Source organism: Epinephelus fuscoguttatus, linkage group LG21, assembly GCF_011397635.1.
Source record: "Epinephelus fuscoguttatus linkage group LG21, E.fuscoguttatus.final_Chr_v1".
In the NCBI taxonomy this organism is placed as follows: domain Eukaryota; kingdom Metazoa; phylum Chordata; class Actinopteri; order Perciformes; family Serranidae; genus Epinephelus; species Epinephelus fuscoguttatus.
Genome location: NC_064772.1, coordinates 34482178 through 34493930, shown reverse-complemented (window position 1 = coordinate 34493930; position 11753 = coordinate 34482178). Strand labels below are relative to the sequence as shown.

Sequence of the window (11753 nt, the reverse complement as noted above, 5' to 3'; positions counted from 1 at the left end):
TAAAATCCTAAAATGTCAACGGTTTCAAGGCATTCTCATAGAATGATACGTATGATATCTAAGTAAAACCTTAAGCTTGTCCTCTTTTGAAATGTGTTCCAGAACAGAGGCAGTTATACTGTCCATAAAGGAGTACTTTAACCCCCAAACGACCATTTGTATATAAGTTACCCACACTGTGTTGCATTTGATTCATGTAATCAACCTAAGCCACAGAGGTTAGGGTTAGGAACGTACCTTAAAATGACTAAAAATTCTTCAAAGGCGTTGAATTCATTCATCCAAATTTAAGGCCTTAATTGGTATTCAAATGTCTTCAGTCTTTCAAAAGTGTTAAAAATGTTCAGACATGCGAAGATGTTGTACTGTATTGTCAAATGTCACAAGAAATTGTTAACATATATATTTTTTTTTAAATATAATTAATCAAGTGCTTTGCATTAACATCACACAGATGAAGACCACAGAACCAACAACACTCATAGTTTGTTTCCTCCCAGGATGCTCAGAGCAGGGGATCCACTGTCTGCTACCTCGCTGTCACTGTACCCTGGACAAGAAGTGTAAATTCAGCGCAGATTCAACAAAAACTGGCTTTCAAACCAAGATTTTGTGTCATGGCTGAAACCTGTACACGGCAATGCACATGAGGCTCTGTGTATTTCATGCAAGACGTTTTTCAGACTCAGCAAGATAAGAATTAAGGCAGTGGAATACCACATGCAGAGTGAGATGAAGCCAAGTCATGTTTTATGTTATAAAGAAACAATTGTGTAAAATTGTGTCTGAACCCTAAAAAGTTGATGTTGATTCATTCTCTTTTCCTTCAGTTTTGTGTTTTGTAAAATAGGTCTTGAATATCATTCCAAGTGGCATCAAAAAAAAGTCCTAAATCTAACTTCCCCACCTCTCTAACTCCGCCAGGACACCGATGTCTTCGCTCCCCCCTCCTCTGTTAAATGGTATCTCCCAGGCACACTGCGTCATCAAACCATGTGATGTTTGATATTGCCGGATTCAGGAAGCTCTCGACTTTTAAAAAATAACATTGATTTTCTTTTATTTATTCTGTATTTCGCACCAGAGCAGCCTAAACACACAAAGTCCAAAATCGTGATGAGTGGTGACAAGTCATGTCATGCTGTTTTTCGACGGGAAAAGTTAAAGGATTACTCGTGATCTCATGTGGAGCTGTTAGCGAGGACTTAGCTGTTTTATAAAAGGTAAGAGTCTCACTCCTACCACTATTGTTGGCTGAGATACACCGTCTAGAAAGTGGGATCATAACTTTCACGTTTCATATGGCTTTATTTGGTGATATTTTATGGTGTTTCTGTGTCATAAACAACATCAGCTATCATAATCACACCTGATTTCAATAAGGTACAATGTTTGAAGCTGGCTGAGTGTTGTTTGATCACTGACAGTACTGTTTTGAAGCCGAGTGACCCACTTGTCATTTGGAGCTCCGCCTGGATCTTTTCATGGTAAAAACACTGTAGAATGGTCATACTTTGAGCAGTCTTCTTCAAATTTGAAACAAGTGTTCATTGATAGTGTGCCTACAGCCCCACAGTGTCATTTACCTGCTCAGCTGAAGCCACAGACAGTTATTCATCCTGAAAAACATTTTTTATTTTATTTTAGGCAATTTATTTATCTTTTATTTATATTTTTTATTTATTTTTAATTTATTTATTTATTTATCTTCAATTTTTTTACTGACTTCAGAGGCCCATTACTCTGTCTCTGTATCATCTAGAGTGTCTCTGACACTTTCACAAGAAACTTCCGGGAGTTTTCTTCCTGGCAAGACCTCATGCATGCATGTAGTCAGAGCGGTTCAGAAGCTACAGTCATTTTAATTTGAGAATGTCATTTTAGGCGTTTTTGCTACAAAATGGGGGTGGAGTACAAAAGCTAAAGGAGCCCTGGTATTTTTTTGTGACGGGTGAACTGACCCTTTAAACTTACAACTGAAAACATTGTTAGCATTCAAGCAGTATGTCAAGGACTCAAGCTGTTCACATGAAGATATTTTTAGCTCTGTACTTAAATTCTTATTGATGTGGCAGGCAGCGGTCCACTCCAACCCTTAACCAGTGCTGAGTGTTGCAGAACTCTAAGGGTGTGAAAAAAGAGAAACGTGCAGCCTACTGACTTAAAAGATTAGATTTAATCAAACAGTGTAGATTTACATGGGCACGTGCAAGAGCAAACTCAAACAAAAAACAGCAAAACATTAAGCTTTTAACTCCTCTTTTTTGGTGCAGCCTCCTCACTGTTTTCTTTCCATGTAAAATGTGCTTCAAATAAAACTTCACCAGACAAGAAATGAATCAGTATATTACATCATAATCAGCTCTTTTTACATAGTTTAAAAAGCATTTTACAAAGGGCATGATTCATTATCGAGTCACATCTTTAAAAGGTAATAATGTAGGAATCAATACAAGATTAAAACATTTACAAAATCTACACAAATATAGTCACAAACAGCTGTTGGCAGGCTCAAGACCATGTGGAAAATGACTGGACAATGAGTGTGCACACTTGAATCACTGTCTTGGAGAAGCACGCTATATATGGATGGTTGCACAAGTCTGTCTTTGTTCAACTTCTTTAATTTTGTCTTCAATATCAAAAATCTCTACTGGCAGTGCAGACTTGTAGTATTACAGTTCGCCACATGGTATCTCTTTAGCCGCCATAGCCACGATGTGTAGTCACAGTTTTCAAGAGGTGCACATAATACAGTTGTAGGTTCAGTAACTTTACTAATGACATCCATGCTGAACAAATCTGCATCACATCATTTATGTCTAGTGCCGACATTCACTGCCGATACAAGAAGTAGTTTGCACTTAATGTAGCTTAGCAGAAGCAAGGAGTGAGAGTGTGCCCTTTTGAGGTGATGGATGGACACAAATAGCATCTCTTTCATGTGGGAGACTGGAGTTCATGTCCATATTATTCCACAAGTTAAAGGGACAGTGCACCCAAAAATGAAAATTCAGCCATTATCTACTCACTCATATGCAGAGGGAGGCTCAAGTGAAGTTTTAGAGTCCTCACATCCCTTGTGGAGATCCAAGGGGAGAGGAGGTAGCAACACAACTCCACCTAATGCAGGCTGACGGCGCCCCAGATTCAAACGTCCAAAAACACATAATTAAAACCACAAAATATCTCCATACTGCTCGTCCGTAGTGATCCAAGTGTCCTGAAGCCCCGACATAAAAAGCTGTTTGGAAAAACATCATTTGAACTCTGTTTTTCGCCTCATTGTAGCCTGTAGCTCTGCAGTAGATAATGGCTGAATTTTCATTTTTGGGTGCACTATCCCTTTAATAACCGTACCCACATTGGGATCAAACCCACGTTCCCAGGGTCTAAGTCGCCAGATTCCTATGTCTCCTAATATGGAGTGCCCCAGGAATGAGTCCTAAAACATGTAAATGAGTTAGCATTTTACTAGTTTCCTCGTCTCTAAGTCAAAGTGTTTTTGAACGGATTTTCTGTTAGATGTAGGTGAAGATTCTCAATCACCCAGGTCACGGTAGTCTTAAGCGCTATATCGTAGGCAACTGGACTTGCTTGAGTTTCTTGACGATGTTTCACCTCTCATCCAAGAGGCCTGAGACGTCAGCTGCCTATGATTTAGCACTTACGGTTTTTGGTTAGATGGCTTAAACAAGGTCTGTGGTTAACACAAGCTTAAGAGAGCTTCACGATTTGCTCTACGTCATAAAATACGTCATTGTGAAGCTTTTACATGTCTTGATGACATGTGGCTAACTGAGGCTACAGAAGGTCACGCCTTTACAGCCTTGTTGTGGCGGCGACATGAAATCATGCGACTGTGCTGTAGTTTGTTTATAGCATATCGTTTATTGTAAAGATTTTCTTGATGAAATAAACATGTAGGAGGTTATATTCCGCAATAATTCAAAATCCAGTGGAGAAATTCCATAGACTTTTATGACGAGGGAAACAAAGCTAACATCCACACTGGCCTTCAGAAAAACGTCATCCCTGGAGCACTCAAATTACATCTTAATCTCGGTAATGGCTAGCTTTGTAGTTCATATTGCAAAGCAATGAAGGGATATAGATTTTTTCAAGGATTATAATACCAGTAAAGGTTATAAAATGTAGGTGAGTGATTGGAAAAGACATTGCTGAGAACATAAAATCTCCTTAATGAGTCATTTTAATAGCAGATAGAGCTGGGGAACATAGAACTCTGGGACACGACACCATGGCTGTCCTGCACAGAAATGTTGGCACGGGAAGTTAAAAATTGCCACTCAGCATACAGATCTTGATTAATGTAGAGCTTCATTAATCAACCTTCTGACCAACAGAGGGCTGTATGTTAGCAAAACCTATCTGTAAATGAACGACCACAACAGAAAGGCCAAACAAGATCAAGCCTTGCAAATCACTGGAGCATCACGATTGAACATTTCCATTAGGCTTCAAAAGGCAAAACAATTTGTATTTACAGTGCAGGAGGATATGTAGTTTTCTGTAGGGAACCATCTTTCCTTGTATCTCACCTAAACGTACTTCTCTAGTCAACTTTTTTTTTTGTTCCATGACGACAAATAAAAACGTGACAGGAGCTTCAATTTGAACTGGACTTACAAAACGGCTTGAGAACTATGAGCAACATAGCTTACCAAAGTGTAGATATTGATTGCTACCGGTATGTTTTTAACCCAGGAAGTCCTGAGAAACAAAGGGGTTCCCATTCTTAAAGCTCATTTCGTGTACTTTTTGTGGACATGTTGGTTCTGCTTTGTTGACTGACCGACACATGCTTCTTTAACTGCGGGAAACGATTCACCAGCAGCTGTCTGAAATAGTTCTGGAACTTTTTCCCAACAAATGTGTAGAAGATGGGACTGATGCAAAAGTAAGTGTAGGCCATGACGCGAGTGACTTCAAGAGCATAAGCCCATTTCTTCTTTTGCTCACATTCACTGGCTTTATCTTGCATCATCAGTGCAATGTTGTATGGCGTCCAGCATGTGAAAAACATCAGGACAATGACAAATATTAACCTTACTGTCTTGAACTTGGTAACTATCTTGGATGTCATGACAGTGATAGCAATCCTAACGTAGCAGTAGATAATAACAGCCAGAGGAAAGATCAAGAAAAGGATAAGCTGAATGTAAAATCCAGATTTTCTCAGCAGTCCCACATCAATAGACGTTAAATTTAAAGCAGGATAGTCCTGACAGTATGTTGTATTCAGAAATTTAAAAGTGGTGTGGATAATCATCGGTCTGATGCACGCCAGGCCGCTGACCAGCCACACCACAACGCAAGAGATTACAGCATAGCTTCGACCCCTCACCTGCGACGCAGTCAAGGAGTACACAACTGCAAGGTGTCGGTCAAAGGTCAAAAGAGTAAGAAAGAGGACAGAACTGTAGAAGCCCAGATAGTAGACGGTGCCGACAATCCTGCACATGGCCTCGCCGAAGCTCCAGTAGGAGAGCTGCAAGTAGACTCCCCAGAAGGGAAGGCTGCTCATGAAGATCAGGGAGGACACCACCAGGTTCAGCAGCAAGATGTTGGTCACAGTGGTCAGCTTCTCAAACCTAGGAGGGGATCATTTCAACAGTTAGGTAGAGAAGAAGACTAAATGCTGGCATTTTTGACACTGATGGTTCACGCTGACTTGAGGTGGTTTCTTTATATTTTAGAAACCTGCTGAAGCTGTTGGACTGGAACCAACCAATCAATTTAAATAACCTGCACACAGCTGTATTTGGGTGACAGTGTGAGAACATCTGTATACCGCCCATTCTTAAGAGTTGGGACAAATCGTGTCCTGCCAGAAAGAACCCTTAAAATTATCACTTATCAACACACCAATTCTAATTCTGGGGTGAAACATTATTTTTAAATGATTTATATATGATTTTTTAATATTACTTATTTTGATCTGCTTTCATTTTTAGGAACACTATTGTAATCCTAGGTATTCTTCTTCTTCTTCTTCTTCTTCTTCTTCTTCTTCTTCTTCTTCTTTCTTCTTCTGAGGAAATCATACTTCCCATGGGTGAAAACTCACCAAACTTTGCACAAAGCTCCAGTCTCATGCCAGATATCCTCAGCTGTAAACTCAAGCCAATAGTCCTGATGGTGGCGCTACAGCAAGCGTCTAAAGTTCAAAACTTTGAAAATTCATAACAAATCAACCATACGTGCTACAACTTCACAACTTCCATCAAACTGTAGCCCCAATACTGAAGAAACTTTTGTACATTTAAACCTATTAAAAATTATGAAGTCCATCACTCTGTTTTTCTTAAAAACTGTAAAACTTTTTAAACCTATCTCCTCCCACAATTTTTGCTCAATTGACACCAGACTTGCTACAGAGCATCTTCAGACTGTCCTACACAAACTGTTTCTCAGATTTTCGATTTATCAAAAATTGAGCCTACAGTGCATCAAAATGTTTGACTGTAAACGGTACTGTAAACATATACATGCAAATTCTTGCTAAATAAATCTTCAATGTTCATGAAAAAATGACAAAATTCTAGAGTCATGGTAGATGATGTGTGGCAAATTTCAGAATTTTATCTCAAAAACTGAATTTTTGACAGCATTTTGAATTTTGCTCTAATGTGAACAATTGGAGTCAATGTAAAAATGGTAATTTTAAACATCAGTTTTTCACTTATGGAGCAAATCAATCATTGTTACAAACAAATTACCAACATCTCCATGCTGTCTAGATGCAACATGTGTATTTTCAGATTTTTGTCTTAATAACTGAATTTTTTACAGTGGTTTCAAATCTGCCTTTCCATGCACGGACAGCTGCTAAACCTGCACGTCTGGCGTAGTCAGTTTGTGAAGCTACACATGAATTGTCACTGACTAATTAGCTCAGTGAGATAGAAATTGATTCTTAGTCTCAGAGGTTGTGAGTTCAAGCCTCAGCTGATGCAAAAGGCAGATTGTGTTGCTAAATTCCTAAATGTCTTCCAATTCTTCTGCTTGTTGCTCAGAATTGCCTAACAATGTCTGTACCCGACCCATCGCTGCGCAGCAGCTATAATCTAACTTTAAATCCCCCTCAAGAACCCTGAAGGGTGTTATAAATGTGAATTATCACTACACTTTTGTTACTGAGGAATTATTTTCTCCATATTGTTTAGCCCAAAGAAACATAATTCATACTGCAAATATAAGCTCAGACATGGAAGCCAACAGACATGAACAGAAAACAAACATTTGCGGCTGCAGTGAATCACAACCTCTATTCTCAGAGGTCAATGCATCAAGGAATAATAAAGATATTGACTGAATTTAATTTCAGTATTTGCCATGGTTGGAAAAACTGCACTAAAGCAGTGTTGGAAAAAGGAAAATGAGGCCAGTTTACAGTTTTCAGTTGTAATTTCTGAGCTCTGAATGGAGCCATAGAAACAGCTCTCACCCTGTCAGCGTGCAGCTGACATAGCATCTCTTCAACCCGATATAATATACTGCATTATAAACACTCCTTACAGTCCGAGGCCCAGGGACACTTTGCTGAGCTCATCTCTGACATTGTCATTTGTGTTTCCATGACCACCAAAAATTGTTTGCTCGCAAAGGTAGAGAGAACAGTGGTGGAGATCAGGGTGGAGGAAGCAGAGTTGGCAGACAGTGACAGAGTGGAGGTAACTCAGGGGGCACAAAGAGAGAGGAACTTTAGCTGCTGGATAGCTACTGTACTCCTCCCTCTGTGGACACAAGCATAAGAAGCTCCTGGTATGACTCCATCTCATGCTCTCCCAGTGTGTCTTTTTTCTGACAACCTGATGACATCTCCAGTCATATCCACCTGTGCCCCAAATGGTGTAGAACTGAAGCCTGTCATAGAACTGCTCTGTACATTCTGCCTCCCAAATGTCAGAGTCGAATACAGCAAGTGGACTAAATTCTTTAAAATCTCTCTTTACATTTTTCTGGCTGAAGGAGTTGAAAATCATTTGTATGTGAAGGTAATTTTACAAACTGATATTTTGTCTACTCATTTAATGGGGTAGTTAAACTATGCTCCTAAAATACAGCTTCAATTGCATTAAAAAAACAGAATTATAGAAACACTCCAGACGTGAAGACATCAAGGATGTGTGAATCAAGTGTCAAGTTGTTATTTTTATTTTATTTAACCTTAATTTAAACATGTAATCTCATTAAGACATGGACTCTCAAGAGAGACCTGGTTTTTAACTCTCTTTACAGTTGTTTTCATTAGTGGCGGGGTCCGCCATCTCCGCGTTGGCTCTGTACTGTCATTGTGTTTGTAATTTGATTTCTTTGATATCAGCCTCACTGTTTACTATCTCACAACTATGTCAGAGCTGAATTAAGTTGTTGCTAACAGGAACCGAACACTTCCCACTGCTGCTGCTCCACATGGCAAAACATGGGGTGGCTTTTAATTTGAAGACGCCTGTATTTGTCCACAAGGTGTGTGCTGACTGCAATCAAAAATGTGCCTTCAAAACATTTAGCATTCTTCAGTGGGTCTGGGATGATCTTTGCAAGGGAGTGATGCAACCAGAAGAGGGAAGAGCAAAGCACAGTGAGCTAATAAACATAAATGAACAATTTGTTTCAGCTGATTCTTTTGCAGGTTCAATTTGTACCAGGTTTGCACTGGCCTCCAGGAAATAGTCACACTCCGCTGCTCGTACTCCGCAGTTGCAGTTGCTAGATTTGTTCATGGAGTCAAACAGTAGACTCAGTGTCTGTTAGCCTGTTAGCCTGTAGATGTTATGCCTGCTCCATAAAATTTTGTTCATACCAGGGCAACATTAAGCTCAAACTACCCAGTATACTAGCCCTTTACCGCATAGCTTTCACTACAGTGGACAGCTATTTAAAAAGTTGTTTTTGTGTAAAGCCACTACAGTGGACGCCCTTGCATCAGGCTACCACATCACTTTGTGTGGCTGCTCTGTAAACACGTAACTCTTTTGATGCTGTATTTTTGACAAAGTAACTGCACAAGAGGTGTTTCCTGTATCATTACACAGCACTTATCTTCAGTAACCATAAGTGTTGCATTATCAACCACGACTGAGATGTTACGCCTTACAACCTTAAAGCAGCTCTTTACAAAACTCAGGGTGTTTGAATTTTTCTGGACACAGTTCTCAACATAGCTAGCAGCTAACAGTACTAACTCCTTAAACAGTGCTAAGTTACGGTAACAGTGCTGACAGAGCTAAAGTTGTTAACAAGGAGGGAACCAGAGGGTAGTGATGGCCAGATGAAGCCTTATGAAGCATTTTGGTTTTGGCTCATGGTTTAAAGAGAGAGGCTCAAAGAATGGCAATTCAGTGTGCTTTAAACCTTTTGTTGTACAAAAAGTGCCATCTAGTGGGCTCAGAAAATACTTTACTTGGCCATCACCACCAGAGGGCGGGTGCTTTACTTTTGAGACAATAACGTCCCGATATCATTGGTAACCTCTGTATGAGCACAGTACAAAGCGGCAGCGATGAGGTGGCCAGTGGAAAACACACATGCATTAACATGGAAGGACACCATAACTCCACTATATATATTTACATGGCAAATAGTAATTTTTTTGCTACGTAAATGCCCTGAATGTCACACACACAATCTTTAATTAGTACTTAGTAATGTATATATATGATACTGTAATTCCCAAGTTATAGTAAACGTGTGTACTTTAGAACAGTGGTGTCCAACTGGTGGGTCGCGGTCCAAAAGTGGGACACTGGCCCATTCTGAATGAACCACAAGTGACTTGTGAATGTGTCAAGATTGTAAAATACACATTTTATTTTTCTGCCTTTCTGAACACACCGAGTGTGTTCTCGGTGTTTTCATGTAGACTTAAGCCTGCTTTACACTACATGGTTCAAGTGGCCCAATACCGTGTGGTGGCAAAACTACTATTTAATGAACAGTTTAAAGAAAAAGTCTTCACACGTCGGCTGTCTTTCTTGAGTTTAATAAGCATTCATGAATGGAGACACTCAAACATACAACCGCATGAACAGTCAGTCAGTGAGCGAGCGTCTAGCAAGTCTTCTCGCCCTGCTATCTTTATAGTTCCCATAACACATGCACATCAACAGTCAAAATATGTGGCGCCTTGGCATTCCTAAAACACAACATCTCTTGAGACTAATAAGGACACTTGTTGTCCTCCCTGGAGCAACACACATCATACATCATAGCAATACCAAATACCCAAATTTTCCATCACAACCGATTTTTTCCTCTCAAGTGGCACAGATCGGATCTGTAACATGAATGTGTAAACAGGAAAAAAACGTGTGATATCGGATATTGTCAGATCAGATTCAGGCCTCCTTCATATGTGGAAATATATCAGATATGAATCAGATATCTGCCAATAGGTCTGTAATCTAAACAGACAGATTGGATATTTCCTGGCAATCTACGACTGCAGCTGCACGAACACTTCCACCGCTCTGTGTAGGCTAAGTTACCTTTAAATTATGTGGAGCAGCGCCAGCTTTCCAGGTGATTTATTCTTTAACGATTAACTTCAAATATTTAAAGTTAGTCCTTAAAATTGCTTTCAGTAATGGAAATATTTCCATGCATGCAGTAGCAAATACCGTGGGACATTTACACAGTGATCAAGAGTGCTGGACCGAAGTGTCGAAAAAAAAAACTGGAAGTTCTGTTTTGCCTCCATGTCTCCGTTAAAATAAGGTGAATAGAACATGTAAACAGCAGTCAGGAAAAATTTGGATATAAGCAACAAGTCGGAATTGGGCATCAAGACATGGTAGTGTAAAGGCAGCCTTAGAGTTTTTGTTGGTCCACTCACCGATGGATGATGACCAGGACCAGCCCATTGCCACAGACACTGAGGACAAACATAAAGTAGTAGAGGATGGATAGCTGGGCTCCGAGATAGTTGACATTGCTCAAATTACACGGTGAGGCGTGGGGCTCCTCATCGCTGGATGTTTCGTAGTTGTAATCATATGTTATAGTTTCAGTAGCCATCTTAAATGTCAGGAGGACAATCTGCCAGAAACAACAAAGCAGTGTCAAACATAACATTTACAACATGATGCAGTGTGCATGAATTTGAAAAGATAAATGATCAATCCTTTAGAAAAGCTTTAAGGTGTATGAACTATAAAATTCTGCATGTGAGCCTCTGTAAGCCATGCAAATAAGCAGAGCTACAAAACAATGCCTTTAACTGAGAATCTCAGAGGAGCACAGGAAATAAAAGCAGATGTTTGTGGGAATGAGGATCATGCTAAGCTGAGCTGACTTACCGCCTAGCCAGCAGAGACGCTTCTGCTTGTTGTCTGACTCTGAAGGCCAGAGCTGTCTGACTCACACTGAGTTCAAGTCACTCCATGATAAATCAGCCAGCTGAGGAAGTACCACAGAAGTATGTGTGTGAGTGTGTGCAAGGGGGAGGGATTGGCTGTATCAACACACCCATAGAGCCACAGTCTCCTCCCTGGACTGCTTTGTCTGTCTTCACACAGACGGAGCAAGTGCATCTGTTTGAAACACATGTTAATGTCAAATCACACGCACCCAACTGAAATGACAATCTTGATGTCGAAACAGTGTTGAGAATTAGAGAAGTCAGCACCACCAAGTAGCAAATTTCTGCAGAGGACCACAGGCTAACTTATTACGTGTGTTTGATAAAGACCAGTCAACAGCTCCCAGACAAGGTTGTGACTTTTGGA

The 11753-nt window shown here is 40.0% G+C and overlaps 1 protein-coding gene across 1 annotated transcript; it reads right to left on the bottom strand.

Moving 5' to 3' along the window:
- Nucleotides 1-2168: 2168 nt before the first annotated feature.
- Nucleotides 2169-11452, bottom strand: LOC125882002 (C-C chemokine receptor type 1-like). Its single transcript, XM_049565604.1, has 3 exons — nt 11325-11452; nt 10862-11064; nt 2169-5615 (listed from the first exon to the last, which is right to left on the bottom strand). The coding sequence occupies exons 2-3, from the start codon at nt 11041-11043 to the stop codon at nt 4760-4762; spliced, it is 1038 nt and encodes a 345-aa protein (XP_049421561.1). The 5' UTR covers nt 11044-11064; nt 11325-11452; the 3' UTR covers nt 2169-4759.
- Nucleotides 11453-11753: the final 301 nt, after the last annotated feature.